The 22,302-nt window shown below is 43.3% G+C and overlaps 1 protein-coding gene across 1 annotated transcript in view; it reads right to left on the bottom strand.

Moving 5' to 3' along the window:
- LRRIQ4 (leucine rich repeats and IQ motif containing 4) overlaps positions 1–22,302 on the bottom strand; it is a 195,889-nt gene that overhangs the window by 83,203 nt on the left and 90,384 nt on the right. Inside the window, exon 3 of the mRNA XM_069618528.1 lies at positions 7,035–7,208. Within this exon, the coding sequence (XP_069474629.1) occupies positions 7,035–7,208 (174 nt within the window). The remainder of the gene's footprint in view (positions 1–7,034; positions 7,209–22,302) is intronic.

Here is a 22,302-nt window from a genome sequence, read left to right as displayed (position 1 = left end):
TAGCCATGATGCAGCATGTCACTCACCCACTGGCGGATTTCAACTGGCTGTTAAGGTTCGTTCTCGACTACAAAGCACCTATTAAACGCAAACATGTCAAACACAAGCCTATCAACATGTGCTACACTCAGCACACTCAGCACACTCAGTTGATAAGTATCTATCCACAACCTTGAGAAGAAACGCTGTCTTACTCGGTCTTTAGACAGTCTTGAACAACTCCAGGAAGTCACAAATGCCGACGCTGTGCTATTCGGATAACCAAATCTATTATTAAAATCAAATAAATACTTAATTAAACAAGTACCACGCTTTATTCAAAATGATGAATTACTATTGAAATCCTTCTTCTGTTTGGAGCTCTCAGCTGATGTTTGCTATCAAATATACATATTTTCGGAGAAAATACACAAAATTCAGAACAAACTCGACACCAAAATTGATTTGCAACAGTACCCTTCTTTCTCTACTGTGCAGCATCCCTTTGTGGGATTATTTTCAGTTACATGACACACCCGCCATTTCTCACCTTCTCAATACTCTTTAATCTTCAACAGAGAAGGACAATATTAGTTCAGCAAAATGTATTAAGAAATGTGCTGATATTTTGCAGCTCCTCTTGTATCGATCAACAGTGGCTCACGTTATGAGGGACCCTTACTGTATAAATGAAAGCTTTTTACTGATAAAGCCAGGTATGGATATGGCAGAGCTGAGCAGTTTTGGGCCTGTTACCAGTTACCTTTTCTAGGCAAAGTAACAGAATAATCTGTGTCTAATCAGTACAGACCAATATACCTTGTATATTTAGACATAAAGGTGGATCCTTGCTCAGTGAGGATCTCCTTTCGAAAGCTCACCCTGGTAAAAAAAAACCTGAAGGAACAACCGGCATGGTCCACCATTACAAATATATACAGGTCTCTGTTCCTAGAGGGCTCTAAGAGTCCCATGATGCCCATTGCTATCCTAGAAAAGGGAGTGCAATGATAGGGAGGGGTTAGAGTGCGGCTCAACCCCCAAATGCCCACGTGGTCCCTTGGCAGATGCTACAAGACTTGCAGTAATGGCACAACTAATTAAAAACACATGGCCAATAAAATGGGCTAAGCACATGTTCCTGGGTTTTGTCTTTTCCCTGGTGCCCTGATGTTAAATGGACGCGAGGCACTGTCTGAACAAAGGGGCTGAATACCAGTAGTTGATAGCACATGGTCCCATCCCCTTTCACATTATTTTCCTCTCAATAGAGTAGTCCGCGCTTCTCCACCAAGAATGGGCCTTGTCTTTCCGCCATGTCCTGTAAAGGAATTCCCCTATGGGAGGGCACTGCATAACAAGGAATTGTTAAGCTAAGCTGTGGCAATATCTGGGGAGATGGACAACTCTCCTGGCAGGGAAGGCCTGGTGATTTGGCTATATCTGGCGTGGTGGACCGACTCCTCCTGACCCTTGCTCAGCCTTCATGATTATTTCACTGCCTCAATGTCCAGGATAAAAATAAGCTTGAAAATAAGTTGCACTATTGCATCTCCTTGTCGAAATTAGACAGGGATGAGATTGATGGTTAATGAGGAGTACAATCATTATTCCTAAATATAAAAGAAGCATTGATACAGTTCCCTGTATCAGCTCGGTTGCCCTTTAACATATTAGAAAAGCTCCATGTTGTGATTTGTAGCTGCATCCGTACACACAAATCTGGCACACTGCACACACCATTACCTCTGTTTAGTATTCATTGGGGATTGTGTACTCTTGCACATAAATACAATCCAATGCTTAATTCAAATTATTTCTGAACATCATAAGGATAATAAAATAGTTTCTTATTTATTGACCTGTTAAATGATTTATTGTCCTATTAATATTGCCGATAGACAAATTGAGAATCAGGCTCGGACAGTGGATTTGTAGATGATGGCGATGCCAACTTCTGTTTTTAGGGTGCATGGCTGGTGGTTAATATTGAAGCCACCTGGCATGTGATAATCAAAAGTGTGTTTGCAGGTTTGTGAGCGATGTTTTTTCTTGAAGAGGATGGTGAGGTTGTTACACATTATATGGATGTTGATGTCTGTCTGCCTGTAGTGCATTTGCGATTTGTGGTATTTGTGTGATGAACATGCACTGATGAGCATGATGGCCACCATGCTGTCGTCGTCCGTGACTTGGGCGGCCCGAAAGTACATGTCTAGCCTTGCGATCCATCTCCTCCATCGTGGCCCTAGACTGGATGGAGGGCCCGTAGCATCAAACTCCGGAATTGGCTGCAAGGCCGCTTGCGCCCTGGCTTGGGCCATGGCCAGGGGTGGTGGTTGGACTGGAGGGGGGGCTGCACCCACCGGTTGTACAGGCAGTCCAGACGTCGTCGAGCGTGGGATGTGCTGTGGGGGGTTCTGCTGGAACAGGTCTGTTAGATCTTCATCCTGCGACTCCTCCGAAGCCGTGGCAGTCGCACCCTCCAGGGCACCAGGATCACTCATAGGCGCAAGCGCACAGGCACCCTTGTTCCAATTCTAAGGGCCGCAACTTGCACCACTCCCCACACTGCCACCACCCACGTGATGATGAAAGGGTTGAAGGAGAGTACCTCAAGGCGCCTGGTGTCCACGTGGGCCGCAGAAGCTGGAGCGTCATCCCCCACGTGATGATGATGAAGGGGTTGAAGAGGGTCCTGAAGAGGATCCGTGAACAAAAGTCTCCAAAAATTGAGCTATAAAAGGAATGGGCTGAGAAGGCCCAGCCACCTCAGTCCATCTTCCAGCTACAACACGACGTCACCGCCTGAAAATTCACCAAAATGACAAAATCTTGGCATGGGCCTGCAGGTTGTACTGCCTGCAGTCAGTTGATCCAAAAATTAGGTTTGGATGGTCTTCCTGCTCCAAACCGGAGCCGTTAGAAGACTCTCCCCCTCGTGGGCAAGATGGCCGCCAGCCGCGTGTGGTCCGCGGCCTCGGCGTGATGCGAAACATCCACGGATGTTTCACTCGAAATGAAAAATTACTCCGGGATTGCGCTCACCGCCGGGCCCGGGCATCCGACACTCGTCGCCACTGTTGGGGGTCTCTGGGCGCCCCCCGCTGCGTGCCCGCGAGCCCCAGCATGCACAGATGGGACACCAACACGTCTGCACGCTTCGGGCTCCCCGGTCGCTCTCCCGCGGCCGGGAACGCCCCGTTTATTTAAGGCGCACGCGGCGACGTGCAACGTCACGCCGCCGCGTGCGTATCCCCTCACGGGGCAGCGCCACAGTGGTGACCACATTTGTATGGGGCAATTGTTTTGGTTCGGCGAGGAGTGTTTTCATGATCGTCTGTACGGGGGTGGTGTTGGATGAGGATGGGATGGAGTGTACAAAGCATATTTTGAGTAACCTACAGAGTGTCAGGCACAAGCCACACCCTTGTGCTTGCAGAACCAGGCATGGAGTCACCTCCTAGTGTTGTCTTTTGCTGATTCCGTTTTTTAGCAATTAACCAGAATAGATGCCATGCTTATTAGAAGATGTCATGGTAAATTGCCTGAATGCATGAGGCAAGATGGCGCTGACCCTCAATGTCCCCTGCAAAGCCTTCTGACTTGGGAAGGTCTGTCCAGGGATCAACCAGTCCTTTTCAGAGTCCTACACAGCTAGAGAGAAGGCCCTCTTTAAACTACTGCTTCTTGAGATTTTAAATGCATCAATGGAAAACATTATTTGTTTGAGTTAACCATCCACTGTACATTGGCATTATACTGATCCATTCCTCTGGTACTTTAATTAAAATGTTAAGCCACCCCGCCCCCAACAGAATTTTTCAGAGGTAAAATTGCATTGGAAAGGTGTCATGTTTTGTTATACATTAATAAAAGGAGACATCTCTAAAATACTACACATAGGTCAAGAAGTATACAGTCTCCTCAAAAGACAAGCAGCAATTACCCCCGCCCCAATTAAGAAATACATTAAAAAGGAATGCACTTGTATTTTCCATAAATCATTAGAGGTGGAGGACTCTACTCTTCTGCCCATCAGAGAAATTCTAATTGTGTTGCTCAATGTGACACAACTGGTTTTCGCAGGCTTACTTGACCTTTTGTTTGAAGCTTACACAGTATCCAGAGTGTAAGGTGGGGTTAGTAGCCATTTTGCTAGCATGGGCTTCCTCTCTGATAGGGGCCAACCTATCAAGTGGGACAATTTCTTATCAGGGAGGGAGAAGACTTATTATGCGTTCTCTCCCTTTCTCCATTCCCCCTCCTTTTGCATCTCTCTCTCTCTCTCGCTTATCCTGTTTAACATCGATGTATTAAACCTATTCCACTGGTGCTAGAATATGTCCTCCAGTATCAGATGTATACAGAGGAGAAGCAGATCCTGATTAACATCTGCAAGATAGTAATCAATACTCTATTGCCTGGAACAAGTTGAAGTTATGTGTGGACATTTATTTTACCCTGAATGGTAGAATTTACATGTCAGGCTTTAGGACCAAAAGAGTTCAATTTCCTCTTCTCCCAACTCCTTGGGATTGTTTTCAGTTCTCTGTACGTAAATAAGTAATCTGGGTATGATTAAGGCAGATTCTAATGTGACTCATGTCCATCAGAGTCATCTGCAGATGACCTCTGCGGTAGGCTGCAAGTTTGCCTTGGCACAATAGCATGTATTTTTGCTTGCCAAAGAAATGATTTGTAATTGGCTCAAAATAGAGGTGTGCAAGTCCTCTTCAGACTCAAGAAGCTGGGATTGGATTTCCAGAGCAAGGAAAGATATTCAATTGCTGAGGCCAAGAATATGCTTCAGATTGAGATGCCTTTTGTGTTACAAATGATGGTTTAGTGGAAAAGCCACATATTACTACAGCGCTTAGAATAAAGATGCATCAATCATGAAGTGCTATATGAAAATGCAATATTAATATTCTGATTTTTAGTAGTAGTATGTTTATTATTAGATTGTATACCTTGTGGGCCTCACAGTTCATCGGGAACGGAACCATAGTAAGATTTAAAAAGACATCAGCTACTTAAGAGTTGAACCTGGTCTTGTGAGGGATCTTTAGCTTTGGAACAACTTTTCATAATAATAATAATAATAATAATAATAATAATAATAATAATAATAATATTAATAATAATAATAATAATATTTCAGTTATTTCAATTCATTGCCCTGAGGAGGATGAAGGGTGGAGTGGGGCGCTCTGCTCTTAAGGCCGGACACAGATATCTATGGCATGCACTTTACTCACTTACTAGAAGGCATACAGCATAAAAAGATATTGGACTTTGAACTACAAATGGGAAGGTTGACTGATGCCACACAAGTCGCCCTAAACTTCCTTAGTGATTTTGGACCTTTCGATTAAAGGTAACTTTTAGATTGTTAATTCTATCCAGTTATTTCTATTTGTGTTGGATGACTTTGCTGGCAGTTTGTTGGCATGTCAGCTTTGATACTTAGCCCACACAAAAACTTAGTAAAATCATACATAAACTAGACAAAGCAAACCAGGCATATTGATAAAATGACATCAAAACTATTTTACTAAAAGGCTAGATTTTGTATCATAGTTCTTTTTAGGGGGTTGAATAGTGAGGATCTAGCCCAAGGAAAATCAGAGTGCTGCATGCGCAACAGAGTATCATTACAGGTGGGCTGGAGAGAGAGAAAGTCAAAGAGCAGAGCAACAATTGTCTGGGGATTATTTAGATAAAACGTCAGACCAAGAAAAGATGGGTGGGCAATGGGATGGAAAAGGGTGTATAAGGTCAGAGATGGAAGGATAAGGAAAATAACGTATGGGTTGAATGTTTTGAGTCTTCTTCTAAGGGTTTAGATGGAGGACGGTCTCAGTTAAAAGATCAGTTTGTTTTAGATTGTGGATGCATCGATGAAAATTTTTCGTCACTTGATCATTTTCATGTGCATTAACTGGATTTCAAAGTAAGCCAGGACGAAGGCAGAGATGGAGAGTTTTTCAGCAAGGTAAGTTTGTTTTATATAGCCCTGAAAACTATGCAGAGTATCTTAAATTTGATGAGTGCAATGAGGGGTAAAAGTGTCACTGTGAAGTGTTGGAATTTTTCTTGGCAAGTAATTAATCACGGGGCAGCATTGAAGATGGATTTCAAAGATGATAAAGTGGAGTCAGGAAGCCCAGTAAGAAGGGTGTTATATACATCAATTTCAGCGAGGACCAAGGGTCGTTTGGTAGTTTGTGTTGTAAGAAACTGATGTGCTGCCAATGCCTGAGCAGAATCGCTGTGCAAGCACTGTAAGAAAATGGGATGTGCCTCTGATGTCTCACAGGATGTTCATTATTGAAGCCAAAAGAGTTTAATTCATTTGCTACATGCTTTCCTTTGATCACAAAGTATTTCTCTTAGGGAATGAGGAGAGCCTTACTGATTCCATCTTCTTTCAGGAGATGTTTCACTTAAGAGGACAGTGTCCTTAAGCCGCGTGTGATAGACCTCTGCCTTAGGGTAGGGGCCTAAGTGTGTGTATCCATGGGATCTGCCAACCTATCACCTTTAGGCCCACCATTCACTAGCTCAGAGAGAAACCCTTCCCTCTAGGTCACCCCACTTGATGTTGCAGGAGCGAGGCAGGGGACTTTGTCACAGTATATATAATGGATCATGTTGTTTGTGGTGCAAGAGCATTTGCAAAATCGGAGTTCATGTGTACATGTGGTGATGGCGGATTTATAAAATGCCAAATAATGAACAGTGCAGTTTTATAAAATAAAAAAAAAAGGGTTTTCATGTCATCTTTATGCATAGGAAAACTACAATACTCTTATAAAAAGGAAATACCTGACAGTATCACCTAAAGTTAATTATTGGGTATGGGTGGATAGGCGTGTTGGTTTCGCTAGATAAAAGAAAGACAGATACATAGATAGATACAGAGGATGATCGAGAGGTGGAAGGAAGAGTAAATCTTAAAGGATAAACAGGTAGGTTGGCAGATATACATATATACACGTAGACAAACAGACATTTCCTAATCAGAAATGTATGTGTAGACATTTTATTACCTGTAGTTGGTTGATATTTTCAGGTATAGATGAAAACCGCAGGCCATGATCTTGACCAAGATACAACTTCTCCAAAGTCTCCAGAAGAAGAATTTCTTCTGGAAAGACATTGAATTGATTTCCAGTGAGGCCAAGCGACATCAATTTGGAGAGAACTTTCACTTCTGGGGGTACCTTGAAAAATAGAAATTATATAGGATTAAATAAACCGAGAAAGAGTGAAAGTAATGATAGTATCCATATTGTATTGGACATGGTATAGTGTTTATTTATATTCACTTAACAATTATGTTAAAACAAATAACTACACTTCGCTTTTTTTCAGCAATTGTTTAAACTTAAAGGAAATATTTGTTTTTTCTCTAAATGGTACCTATTGCAACTGACGGTATAACGAACAACTTAGTTACATGTTGTTAAGGCTTGTTTTAGTTTACATTGTCATCATGCAAATGAATATGGGAGCTTTCTTCAGAATTAGCCCTGTGCACAATCTGGCCACTTATACTGATTTAGTGCTCATCACATCCTGCCTGTTCACTCCAACAGTGACATCACACAGAATGCACGGTATCTGTGTGTAGATCAAGGAAGATGAAAGGAGCTAATGGCTACTGATTGGACCTGTTCACCACATCAATTTTGCTTGCCACCCAAGGGACCGTTCAAGATGATCATGATCAAGGACTTTATCTGTTGATAAAATCATTCAAAAACTCTTTCTTAGTGATTACGTTCATTGACCACTGCACGAGTTGTACATTTTTGAATTTCCTCTGGCGCATATGTTATACTCCTTGTAGAAAAAGCAGTAAAAGAACACACATTTCTCATTCATATTGCATCTGGGAAAGGGATGATGCATCACAAAGCTGAGCTACACGGTCAGCTGGGAGAAGTATACAGGGTGTAAACATACAGGGTGTGTCTTCCCAACATAACTAGTAGGGGTGCACCAGTTCTTACAGTGCAGTACTGTGAAATAAAACACATATAAAATCTGTTTTTGCTGTTATTTAAGCTTCAACCTCTCAGCAGGATGTCCCCCAAAGTGCAACCTTTCTATTGGCAAGGATGTGGAAATGGTCAAAGTCGCAACTATGTTGGAATAAAAACTGGCTAAGATTGACGATGTACCCAGTATTCTGTTCTCTTCTGAGCCATTGGGCCTCATTACGGGGTTGGAGGTAAGTAACTGTCCTTACCGGCATGGAGCAAATACAGTGTCCGTGTAGTAAAGAGCCCGCTAATACCGGGCAATTACGAGTTCACGGGCAAGAGCTTTGCGCCATGCCGGTATGGACTTTACCGGCATGCCGCTAAAGTCCAAAAAATGGCCCTTAGCGGCATCAAGGAATGCGCTGACAGCACTACCGCCATCAACGGATCCGGCATTAGTGGTCACCGCTAATAGTGGTGAACGCTAATAGCGGTAACCGTAAATAAGCGGAACCGGAAGTAGCGTCATCGCACAGGAACAGGAAAGAGCACGGCGGCCATCTTTAAAAACACAATCCATTGCCATACTCAGCACCCAGGACCTGCATCAGCACACCAGCAGCCCCAACTTCACCTAACACTCCATCAGAATGTCCAAGGCCCTGAAGAAAGATGCTGCGGGCCAATGCAAGGTCATTTTCTCGGTGGAGGAGCTAAATACGGTCGCGGACACACTTGCCGATAATAAGGAGGTCGTGTTTGTGCAAGACATGCGGCATGCTGCCCAGATGAGAAAGAAGGAGATCTGGGAGGAGGTGGCATGCAAAGTCAGTGCGGTCGGTACCACCCCCCGCACTGTAAAGGATGTGCGCAAGCACTGGGATGACCTGCGCCTACGTGTCAGGAGCATTCTTGCAGCCAATCGGAGCCAGGTCATGGGAACAGGTGGCGGAGGAGGCTCACCGATCAAGATGACACACTGGGAGGAGACATGTGCCAGCACAATTGGCATAGAGACAAGGGGGGAAATGGAGCGTGGAGCGCTGTCATGGGCTGATGGAGGTGAGTGTCCACACAAACCAATGTAATGCAAAGCATGATAATGTCCCCCAAATGTGACAGTGAAATGAGCCAATGCATGGGGCATCACACACACATGTACACAACCCTGCCTATAGGCTGGATCAGCACCATCACATCCCCATGCATGCAGCACCTCATACATGTGTCACCCAGATGTATGCCTGCATGACCCACCCATTTGGCAAGCAACCTGTATGTCACAACTCAAAGTCCAAATAGCCTCAAATGTAGAGAATTGCAACAATACCAATATATGCATGATGCACGTAGAGCCATCTTTGATGCTGTCCCTCTCTTGGTCCCCCACAGGCTCATAATCTGACAGTGAGGACCAGGACTCTGCGGCGCAGGCCACAACACTCATGAAGAAGGCCAGGGGCATGGAAGGAGGCAACAGGCCTACCACATCAAGGGGCTCTGGCAAACCAGGACTGCCACAGAAGCCCAAAGCCACTCAGGATGCAACGTCACCAAGGCGTGAAAGGGGCACTGACACCGCAATAGCACCCACACCAGCCGCTACCACCACACGGGAGCCAGTGGCAGAAGGCTCACTGTCCGCTGCCAACAGTTCGGTTGGAGAAGCAGCTGCCACGGCACCCCTGTCGGATGAAGAGGGACACTGCCAAACACCCGTAAAACATGGCACTTCCAGCCCGCAGCTGTCACCCCATCTCACCCTACACCCCACATCCAATGCCAGCAGCCATGAGCTGTCTGGTGGTGAGTCATTGCCAGGGAGATGGAGCCACAGGGAGATCTCACCTGATGGGGGACCCATGCTGTACGCTGCATCAACATCCACCGGTGTCAAGGAAGAGACCAGGGAATCGGCCTCATCCAACAGCGCCAGGAGGAGCTCACTGCGCTGGTTGGCCAGCACGTGAGCGAAGGTGCCCTGGCGAGGGAGGAGTGCCGTGAATATGCTACAGCCATTAAACTCTCAATAGAAGCGAGTATCACACGCATCTGTGATGAGTTGGCAGCTGTGAGGCAGGTCCTCAGTCGCATCACAGATGCCATGGAGAGCCAGCGTCCCGCACAGGGACTGGAGCAACCAGGCACCTCCTCCTCTGCCAGCTCCAGGCAGACCAGCCCCCTGCGCAGGTCTGCGCAGACCTTGCAGCGGCCAGACATGCAGCCACCCAATGCTGGTAGAAGAAATGGGAAGTAGGGGCAGCCTGTTATTGGTAACTCTTGCGGACTAATGCTGCACTGAAGTGCACACCATGCGTGGGGGAGTTGTGGAGGGAGGTGGAGGGAGGAGCGGGTGTTTGGGGGAGTTGTGGGGGAGGGGGAGGGTGGAGAGGGTGTTTGTGGTAGAGGGTTTATGCACTTTCTATACACTTTATGGTTAATACACCCATTGTGTCAAGAATAATCACATGAATGGACATTGCTTATTGTGTATGTGCGCTTTATTGGTGAACAGTGCACAGTGTCCATGTCCCCCCCACACCGAGTGCCCTGAGTCCCACCTCCATGGCACCCTCCGCATCCATGTGCATTAGAAATATTGGTCTATCAGATTCTGGCACACAGCACGTCCCTCCTGTGCATCGCCACCTGCCTGACGTGCAAGGCCATCTTCTTCCTCCTCCTCAGCCTCACCAGGAGGTTGCAGTTCAATGTCAGGGGGCAGAGGCACGTTCCGTCTGATGCACATGTTGTGCAGCATAACACATGCCATGATGATCTTGGCCACCTTCACATGCCCATACAGGAGTGCCCCACCCGACCTGCTGAGGCAGCGAAACCATGCCTTCAACAGGCCAATGGTCTGCTCGATCACCACACGGGTACAGGTATGTGCACGATTGTAGTCCTCTTCGTGTCTGCTCTGCGGGTTCCAGACAGGGGTAAGGAGCCACCTCTTCAAGGGATAGCCAGCATCACCTGCATGGGTGTAACATTGGTTATGTGTAAGTGATTTCATCAAATGGAACCTGTACCTATCACTCACAAGCCTGCAGTTATGTGTTGCTCACATCCACACATCCCTGCATGAATGGAGATGTTCAAAGTAACCCCAATGTGTGAAATCACATGGTCCACAGGAGTGGGTAGCATCGTCTAGTTGATGAAGGTGTCCTATTCCTTGCTAGTGTTCATGCACTGTGGTTGCCTACGGCAGTTGTTGCCATGATCTATGTGATGTGTAGTTAATCGTATGCATTGATCCTGTCACCGTTGGCACCAGACTCTTAATGATCTGCCATTCCACGCTTGATGTCCTCATGCTGGCATGCTGCACTTCTGTGGTGATGTGCCAGTGACATTCTGTATATTGGCTTCGTGTGATTCCTTTGTGCGCACTCATGGACGCATGTCCGGTGTGATGCTGTTCAGCGGTCATTTGCATTGGCCATACTGACAGCATGTTGCTGCATTGTGTTGCAGAGGGTACGGTCTGATGACCTGCAGTGTACGTGTTGATGGATATGGTATGGTTGCAGTACTGGCATGTTGTCATTGTTGTGCAGCTTACGTCTTGCATATTGGTTTCAGGTGTCAGGTTCAGTCTTGGGGCACAGTGTATTTCAGTATGGGCATTGTCCAGTCTCTCAACTAATACCACTGAAGTGAAGTATGCATCTCTCCCCCCCCTTCTCACCCAGGTGAAGTATTCATCTCTCCCCATCACACTGCCATGTGCTTGCCATGCAACTCAACAAGTAGCCAGGCATGTTGTCTGGCATGTCGCTCCATGTAGCGTAGTATCGTGGAGTTCCGCAGGACCATTGAATCATGGGTTGTTCCGGGAAATCGGGCACAACAATGTGTGATGATCTTGTTTGAGTCACATACCATTTGCACGTTGATGGAGTGGTAAAGGTACACTACCTCCATGGCACGTGGGACCACCAATTCCACATGTGTGCATTCAAGGGTACCAATTCAATTTGGCATGCCTGCCAGTGCATGGAAGCCAATTTTGGTGTTGGAGATCTCCTGGGCAGTCCGTGGTAGGGATATTTGGTCGCTTGTGTGCTTCAGGAGGGCATCGAGCACTTGGTTCAGCGTGCGTGAAAAGAAAGGTTGTGATATTCCATGCATCTGCCCCACCGTGTGCTTGGAGGTGCCTGTGGCCAGGAAGTGGAGCACAGACACCACCTTCAATAGAGGGAGGATGGCGGTACAGATGTGAATGAGGCTGGCAATGTCGTTGTATATCATGTCCACAATGGTGGGGATGGTGTCCCGGTCCAGACGGTAGAGGGTGTGGATCTGCTCAGGGGTTAGGTTGAATGGACTGGCTCTGATGCGAGGGATTGGGGGCTGCCTGCGTGGTACGACTGCCTGCACTGGTGGGGTATGCTGTGCCTGTCTCACCCTCCTTCTCCTCCTGCGTCTCCTCTGTGTTGCCTGTTGTTGTTGTTGCTGGTGTAGCAATGCAAGCATGTCCTCCAGCCCCTGTATTGCTACTAGTATTGGAATCATTTTGGTGTGGGAAGGGGTGTGGGAAGGGGTGTGGTGTGCTCCTTTTGTGCTGGCCCAGACTACATTGCCTCCACCTGTGCTAATTGTGTGCACCTGTGGCAGTTGAGAACACTGCACATGGCAGTTTACGGGTGGTTCGCGATGCCGGTATTGCCGGCATGCCGGTATCCACTTTTAGCGCCTTCTTGATGCCAGTATTTGCATGTCCGCCTGACATGTGCCTCTAATACCGGGTTCTCAGGTTGGAATAGCCCAGAGCGGTACACGATGCCGGTAATCCTTTACCGGCATCGTTTTTCCCTTACCTCCAACCTCGTAATGAGGCCCATTGTCTTTAATACTGGCTGATGTGAACAGTAATGGATTATGACTACCAGGGACCCATTATATTAATGGCTAACTCGAATACACTCCCCTTGGTCTTCCATAGGCTGTGAGCAGAGTTAAGTTCCACAGGTATACTGGCCGTCATGGGAGGATTTTAATAAGTGTTTGAGTGATTTTACTATGTTCATAGAAGCAATTTATGTATTATATCTTTGTACAAATTGCTTATTGTAATTGCATTAAAATGTAAATAATGATGTCTCGATGTTAGTTTATGGTATTTATTTATAGCAAATACCTTATGAGCATATGATAATTGAGAGATTTATCTGACCTGTGAAATGTTCCTTATTTAAGTCCAACAGTTTGAGTGGGTTGATATTGGAGGTGGGTGTTTTATGTATTGATGGATCAAGTCGCAAGGGGTACATTGGGAATACTTCAACTGGTATTTGGATTATCCAACGTTTATTGTTTTTATTACAAAATATTGCACATAGATCATGCTTAGGGGTGGATGCACTATCCGAGAGGTTATATTTAGTTCTGGAATATGATGGACGCGCACTCAGAACTTTATCATTCTAAGATGGCCACCCTATGTGACATTATTGGTATGAGCGTCAGGGACACTCGATCACGTGACCACTGGAGTCTGGTCCTTTAATATACTATGGCGGGGCACTCAACTGGTTTTTCCAGTCTTATGCCTCGTCGCTTGTGAGTGTGGATGTGGAGATGGTCAGAAGTGATTTGGTAGATAGGAGCTTGATATAACAAGTAGATAAGGAGGGATCTCCGATTGCAATTTATATTGTGTACAAGAACCTTGTGGATCTTCTGTTTGAGTGAATATCAACCCTTTGGAAGCCCTATGGTTGATTGCAAATCCTGAGCAGTGGGGTAAGAAACCTGATATTTAACGTTAAGGTGTATTACTTTAAAGTGTTAAGTGTATTGAATTTTGAAAAGACTGATGAAAATACATTTTATTGCAGGCACCTGTGCATTGAAACTGTTACCAAAATAGGAGGTTAGTTTCCTCTTTGGAAGAAATATGTATGACGTCTGATACATTGATACTAGATAGGGTGTTACTTGCTCTATCTGTTACCTTGTAGGAATACAGTGTAGTGGCCCTTGAAGGTGGACTGATTGATAATCCGAAACGTGTTGGGAAATGTGCAATATAGTGGAACTTTAAAATCTTTTTCCCTGTATACACTAGGAGCTGTTATTTATTTTTTTACTTATTTTTTTTGAAGCGTTATATAATTGTGCCGATAAATGGTTGTGACCTTGTAAATGAGGATTAATTTATGTTATCTTTACTTGATTGAACTTAAATGGATTTGTTGTAAAAATACAAAATTACATATTGAACCACTATTGTGGATACATGAAAAACTCGGTTTTGAATTAACATAGTAGTGACTGCTTCAATATTTTGTGAGGTTTGTCATCTATTTGAAGTCAATATCTAAGTGGCGATTGGGATTCGTCCCATGGGAGTGCATTCGAGTTACCCATTATGATAATGGGTCCTTTGTAGTTGTATTTTCTACATGCTAATGGCTTGGGATTGTATCCCGTCTGCACCCGAAGGTGATAGAAACGAACAAATATCTAATTGAAAGGTTGACAATTTGAGTATTCAACATGATTAGTTGTGCACCACCATTATCTGTTGTTCAGTAATACCTTATGCATATTGAGTGGGGGGTCATTCTAAACATACTACACACTTACTAAAAGCTGTCAGACTCAGTATCATCCCAAACTGGAAGACACAAGATAATTCTACAACGGCGATGTGGTGGGTAAACATTCGGGATTCGATGCAAAAGGGGTCATTCATTTTAAACAATTGATTCAGGCAATATATGAATGTAGACTCCTCTTCAATGTATAAACATGGGGAAGCTGAGGGAGCTATTAAACGCACATGGGATGAGGGATTCTCTCTTTTGTGATGGAGAATTTTATGAAAAGTATAATTGACATGGAGAGGGTTAGAGTGCCAGTGTTTACCTGACCTGTTGACAGCTTAATAAGGTTCTAATTCCCAATCGACCTCTTAAATTGAAGCGCCTGAGACTTTTGGGACTTTTACCAAACAGCCTAATATGTAATTAAACTCTTTTACATTACAGATAGACTATGATAGGGCATCATTACAAGTTGGCTGTGCAGGGACAAACAGGTGGTAAGTTTGTCAATGCCACTTGTTTTAGGTCAGTAATGGAATTACCGCAATTTTTCCCATACAGTCGAATTACGCATTTGGTGATTAATTGGAGGATTTATTTCCAGCAAACGTCTGGAGATGAACCTGCCACTTCTACGCCGAAAATCAGCGGATTTAGCATGCATAATTCTGCCGGCAGTACATCCACCAAAGGTCCCCATGGAGTCCTATGAACTCCAAAAATTGGGAATTCCCACCACTTTTAATCGAGTTTGGCATAGTTCCACAGATTTACCACTGAATTACGACCAAATAATGAGGCCCTTTACATTGCATTGAGTGCCGAATGGAGAAAAAAAGGTCACAATTTGATTGTGTTTTCTCTTTTCATAATTATGTGACTGTTGCCATGCTTCACAAGCAGGTTTTGAGTGGAAGAGGACGTTGAGTTGGGAGTTCTGAGCACCACTGCTTAGCGAAGAGGGGGTGCGGTATGAGCCTGAGAGCAAGAGCTGTGCACTTGGTGGGAGGGGCCTGCTAACGATTTCAGATACAGTCCGCCCTAGAATCAGTAATGTGTAAGGGCCTTTCAATCTTTTCAGTTGAAGTGGACCCTGAGTCTCAGGGGCCGCCCAGGAAAAATAAAAGTGCTCTTTTCAGCACGTACCTTACAGGCTGCCTTTGCTGGTGCACTCAGATTGTCATCTCCATTTAGGCCTCTTCTAGGATCCAGAAGCGTTATCACCAGCTAGTGGCCTTTTCCCTCTGGTTTCGTATATATTAGTCCTTTACCTGACAGAGAGTCTGTCAGTGGACAATTAATGTTCAGCTCCTCACATCATATTGAAATGGGCCCCCACGAGCCCTGACACATCCTCACTCTGTCCTGCCTACGATGTATTTAGGACAGACAGAGGCTGCAGTGTGAGACTATAAGAGGAGGCTGGCCTTAAGAGAGACCCTTGGCAATGGATAGGAAACATAGTAAACCACTCAATCCATATTGAGCCACCATAAGTGAGCAGAATCTAAGAACTGACACAGCGTGGGAACGGATGAGGTAATCCGCTGGGAAGGTGGACTGCAGCCAGAAAGGAGCTGTCAACACAGAAGGTGGTCTACGGGGAGCAGGATTAGAATCTCCAAAAGGTCCATGCTTTGTTTGTGAACCAAAGGTAACACAGACAACTAAGACCTGGAACAGAAACAGAAGCCAGGAGGGCTAGTACCAGGAGAGCTGGTGAAACGCCCTCATGCACGCCACCAGAGAGGACTGAATTAAAGAGACACGAGTTCACAGAGTTGCCTTGGGCGAATTAAAGTGAGGATCATTTGGATAAAGGTATGGCCTACAGTGCAGCTCAGGTGATGGTAAATAGTAAAAGTGATAGTAAAAGATGAAGAGATAACTACTGAAAGTTCAAATGCCTTATTCTAAAATACAGTGATTATATTGAGGAACTGGAAGAATGCTTTGACATTGAATGTGGAGACGTGGTTGTCTGAGATGCATGAATTGGCAAATATGGAGAGAGTGATGTATAGGAGACTTGGTAAATTGGCTTAGTTTGAGAAAATATGGGGTAGATTTTTGCAGTTGTTTTAAATTGACATTATAGTTGTTGGGTGGGGGGTAATTGAGAGATGTATTTGAGATGTTGGGAATTTAGGGTATTGTATATCTCGCTGTGTACATAGTACTGTGTAAAATGTGCTTTTCTTGCGTTTTTTTTTCCATGTGTTATTTGATATACGCTGATTGTATTGGGATTTGTTATGGATGTTGCGTAAATAAAGTTTAAAAAATAAATAAATAAATAAAATACAGGGATGTGAGAGTGCTAAAGAGTGATGAAGAGATTGAAAATAACTATTGAAAATTCATGTGCCCTGCACTAAAGAGTAAAGGAGTACAAAGATCGAATATATATTATAGGGTAGCTGGTTCAAATCCTGATCTCCCTGGGTCCACATATGTATTATACATACAAAATGATCAGGACCGATATGTCAGATAGACCATCTTTTTCAGTAGATACGTAATCATCAGTGCACTCAGTCCTACAGATGAGGGGTGCACCAAACACATTTACATCCTAGAAATAGGCAAATACTCCCAAAAAATAAAAAAAGGGAGTACAAATACTCCCAACCAAAAAATAGGAAACAGACGCATTGAATCTTGTCCCCCTGCTTTCACCCACACAGCTCCATGAATTTGTTTGGACCAGTAGTGCACGTAGTACCACAGGAAGAAACTATTATCACTACCTCATTGAAAGAAGTAAACATGTACCTTTAAATGTACCCTGATAACTAGGTGCAAAGAAATAGTTATTACAAAAGCATTTCCGTTTCCCAGTAAAAACATTTGTACCCACTCATAAAATACTCCCATTGGTAATTGGACGTCCATTTTCACTCGCTAAAAACATTTTACTCAAAGATTTAAAAATTGGGGAGTAAAACACTCCCACCTCCAATTCTTATCTGGAGCACGGAGTACAATGTCATTTTTATTTAGAAAATATTCACAATTGTATTCCAAAATATATCTCTAAACCACAATATTTAAAAAAAAAACACATACAGAAATGGATACAATGACTCCTAATTATATAAACACATATTCTCACTTAGAACTACAATACATCATAAAAACAGTAGTATATATTCACAGGAACAGTCATTGATTTAGTCAGGTTACAAAATCTTGGAGCCGTTTCTCTCTGTTCCAGGGATCTATACCAATTCCTCTTACTGCATACACATATTATAAAAAAATCAGCATGAATCTTAGTTCCTCATCAACAAAAAGTCGTCACCTCAGTGTTTCGGCCCAAAATGAGCCATTTAACGGTCCAGAACCAAATGGCCTTCATCAGGACACAGGATTGCTTAATATGCCCCACAACATGGATTCCTGTGTGGTGCAATATCTGCAGTGAAGAAACAGACGATCTATATGAACTAACTTAAGCCTGCATTCAATACCAGTACGTTCTTGTTAATATATAACATCTTTTTATGATGTATTGTCGTTCTATGCGAGAATATTTGTTTATGTAATTATGAGTCATGGGTTTCATTATGAGTTTGGCGGTCCGGAAATAAGGGTGCCACTAGTCTGCCGGCAGGGGCACGGGACTTCCGGCAGGCCTGACCTGCTGGGAGTTCAGGCCTCTACCGGCAGTGTTTTCACTGAAGCACTGGTACCGTTAGCAACGGTGCCAGTGCTTCAGTGTTCCCATTCCCGTGGAGTCTTATGGGACTCCATGGGAATAGCGATTTACTGTTCCACCCCCACATATGATATCCTGTTGGCACCGGGATGTCAGGCGGCAGAAGCGGTGCTATGGGGTCGGCCGTAGCCTGCCGTCTACCGGCCGTTTCTATTCCGCCAACCCCGTATTGTATCCATGACCATGTGTGGTATTTTTAAAACTATATTGTAGTTTAGAGATATATTTTGGAATAAAATTGTGAATAGTTTTCTAAAGAAAAATGACAGTGTACTGATGTTTACTGGTCTAATGAAAAACATGGTCTATCTGACATATTGGTCCTGATCATTTTGTATGTATAGTACAAAGATCGAAGACAACTTTTGCAAGTTCAAAGGCTATGTTATGAAGTGTGTGGATGTAATACCATGAAAGACTAATGATGTTAAGAGACTGAAGATAAGTATTGCAAGCTCAAGACCATGTTATGGATTTCAAGGATGCTCGACAGCAAAAGATAGAAGATTGAGATCATATTTGCAAGTCCAAATGCCCTGGGTGGGAGATTACTAAAGTGAAGTGAAATGAATAAAGGGAGACACATTTGGGTAAGACTATATAGTCTTTAATTCCTAGGTGATTAAGAGAGGGACAGACATGGTTACAACTATCCAATGAAAGTAATACAGTGAGAAAATTGAGACACAAGAATAGGGGATAGGACGAAAATGTGGAATCCCATAACAGCAAGGCCGAAAATTAGGGTTTTTGTACAGCTTTTGCACCTTTTTTCACACAAATAGATAAGTGGGGTAGAGGTATTAATTAGGCATGTGCCCAGAATTTAACTGCAAAAAAAGTATTTTGAGACAAAAGAAATGTAAGTAAAAGAAACAATGTTTCAAGTTGGAGCCTGTGTGGTAGAACTGAGAAAAAAACTACAGAGGGGTGATGAATCTGAGACTGTGATTGCCAAATAAGTATATCGAAACTGCAAATTGAAACTCTGAATTCTGAGAAAGGTAGTGCCAAAAAATATGTGTGTTGGAATCTAAACTCGGGCATTCGCAAATTGTAGCACTAAACAACTATGCGGAGGCTCTGAAGCTGTACAGTCTCAGAAAAAAAGCTCCATAGAAGTATGTGGAGACACAGAATATGAAATTGCTCATTCTGGAAATATAGTGCATAAAGAATTAAGTAAAATTTCAATCTAAAACTGCATTGTGGGGAACTAGTGTCACACAACTGCTTAAAGGCTTTGAATCTGAGCATTTTGGGAAAAAGCAGTACTGAAGAACTACATGTAGACTGAATTTAAAAATGATCATCATAGAAGCATAATGCTACAGAATTACGTAGGCACTCTGAATCAGAAATTGTGCATTCTGGGAAACGTAGTGCCAAAGGAGTATATAAATACTGTAAATATTAAATTGTGTACTCTTAGAAACAGAACGTCGATGAACTACATCTATACCATCGCACGGCATGCTTCATGCACAGCATATTCCGCCATGTGATTTAAAGCGACCATTACTGGCACAGATAGGTTGCGTCCCACAACCTAGCTAAGCTAGTAATGGTCAGTGTAAATCACATGCATGAAGCTACTGTCACGCAACCTATCTATTCTATATACTAAAAGAAAGTCCTGTATTCTATTAGGTGTCACCTTACACTCTTCCCACATTAAGTGGAACTAAATATCACAAAATTTTATTAGTCATGAATCAATACATTTCATAAAACAATCATAAAAAATGATCATTGTACATAAAACACATACAATATGTTTAAAACAACACAAGTAGGAACACCATGAGTGAGTCGCGTTGCAATAGTTTTTAAAGGATCACACATGTGTAAATAAATAACACTCTGATTCCAATGCCTCACTACTTTCAGCCTATTTCTTGTTGGTATATTTAAAAAAACCCGACATGTACAAGTTTCTGTCCTTAATATACACCAATGTAGGACATTCTTCAGGGGAAAGTGTCATGTGCCGGAATTAAAAATCTTCTTTAGTTGGGGAGAGTACCCTGTTAATCAAAAAGGACACCCTATTAGTACTCTATGATAAGGTATACATCTCTATTGACATACAACCAAACCCTCATCCCTCAAAGGGTATCACAGTATGTTTATTATTACATACCTCTCTTGCCTAGTAATAACTCTTGGACCTTTTCTGGTTCTTGCTGTAGATTCCCAATTTCTTCTAGGAATTCTTGCGCTTCCCCTTCTCTTCTCTAATCTAGTGTACAATCATAACATATTAATGCCATGGGACATATCTATCATCCCATATACATTATCTTTAGGTGTCTAGACAGCATAAGGTGGGAATGCTTACCAGTCTGGAATTCTCCAAACGGCTTGTTTTCTTTGAATTCCCAAAAATTCTGTACCCAGGATGATAATTGTCACCCTGTAAAACAGAGTGAATACACTCTGTTACAAATACTCATATATAGAGGTCAAAAGATAGTACAGTGAGATGTGGACGGTCAACACTCACTTACTTGTGACTATAACTCAAGGTGTCATTATTCACAGCTTCATCACTGTGGGACCCTCGTTGAAGAAGAAATAAGTCGCCTCAAATTCCTTCTTTAAATAAAGTTCTGTAAAACACAAGTGTGCACATAGCCAATTGAGCCCCTGCTCTTATTTAGGGCTTCCAAATCCACTCTATCTCCTCTTCAAACCTCCCCACTTACTTAATTGCCTTAGCAATCCAAACGAAACTTGTTAGAGTGTTTCCGTTCCGTTCTAATGGCTCTACAGAGTGGTTCACAATCCCGCACAATATCCGCGGGTGAAAACGTACTCGCATCCACGACGTGACGTCATCACGTAACGTCATTACGTGCGTCCGACGACGTGAATACGTTGTGGACGTCTGGGCATTCGCGTAACAGCACGTGGAATGCCATGATGTTGTGGGAGGTGTAGGCTAGTTCTAAACTTCATTTAAAATCTGAACTACATCTATATTGACAACAGTGGATACAGCTCCCAGCAAGAACCGCCCAATACTACTAATTGAGTTACAGTCGTCATATAGTAGTCTAGAATGGTCATGTAGTAGTCTAGAAAATGTACTCATATCATGAAATGGAAGGTAACCTCAATGTCTCAGTGCAAAGAAAAACATAGTATAAAAGGCAGAAACCCAGTATACTAAAAAAGACATATAGTACTAAATTCCACAGGTGAAACACCCTCCTCCCACTTCTTAGTTTTACAGTTTATGCAGAGGATAACAACATGTCACTTGACTTGACCAATGTCGGGAAAGTAATGTTGTAGTTCTCTAGCTACACAATTAAGCATTATGCCATTCTACTCCCTCGTTCAGACCACCAATATGACTTTTTGACAAAAAAATAAATGTTTGTTCCAGATGAAGTTGTTTCTTATTGATCACTGTTTGCGATTGACCCTTGATTTATTTTAAAATGCACCACTCAAAATCATTACATGCATGCTTCATTTCTACAAAATGTCCAACCATAGGAGCTTGCTCAACCTCATTCCTAATGCAACTCCTATGTTCGATCATTCTTGTTCTGCATTTTCTATTTGTTTTATCAATGTACATGCGTTTACACGGACATTTAATCAAATAAATAACATTGTTTGTGTTACAATTTGTGTGTTCATTGATGTTCCACATCCTTTCAAGGCCCCCAAATCTACATTCAGTGTTTTTTTGTTTGGGTGCACATTGTACAATTGCCACAGGGGTAATGCCCTGCCACTGGGGGTAATCCCCATAAGTTGGTTTGTTGAGAGGGCTTTTTCTTGATGCTCACATCATTTCTCATTACTATATTCCACACCGTGGTGTTTTTCTTGAAGGCCACAATCGGCCTACCTACTTCCTTGATCATGATCGTATTCCAATTTCCTGTAATGATACCCTTAATCCTGTATGACAGGTTGCTAAATGTATTCACAAATACTAGAGGTGTTTCTTTTACACTTTTTTCTCTCTGAATTTGCTGATCCAGGAGAGATTCCCAGTTATTATTAAATGCCCTTTTGGCTGCTTTCT

Source organism: Ambystoma mexicanum, chromosome 10 (assembly GCF_040938575.1).
Source record: "Ambystoma mexicanum isolate Mex_15411 chromosome 10, UKY_AmexF1_1, whole genome shotgun sequence".
NCBI lineage: Eukaryota > Metazoa > Chordata > Amphibia > Caudata > Ambystomatidae > Ambystoma > Ambystoma mexicanum.
This window is presented reverse-complemented; position numbering and strand designations above follow the sequence as displayed.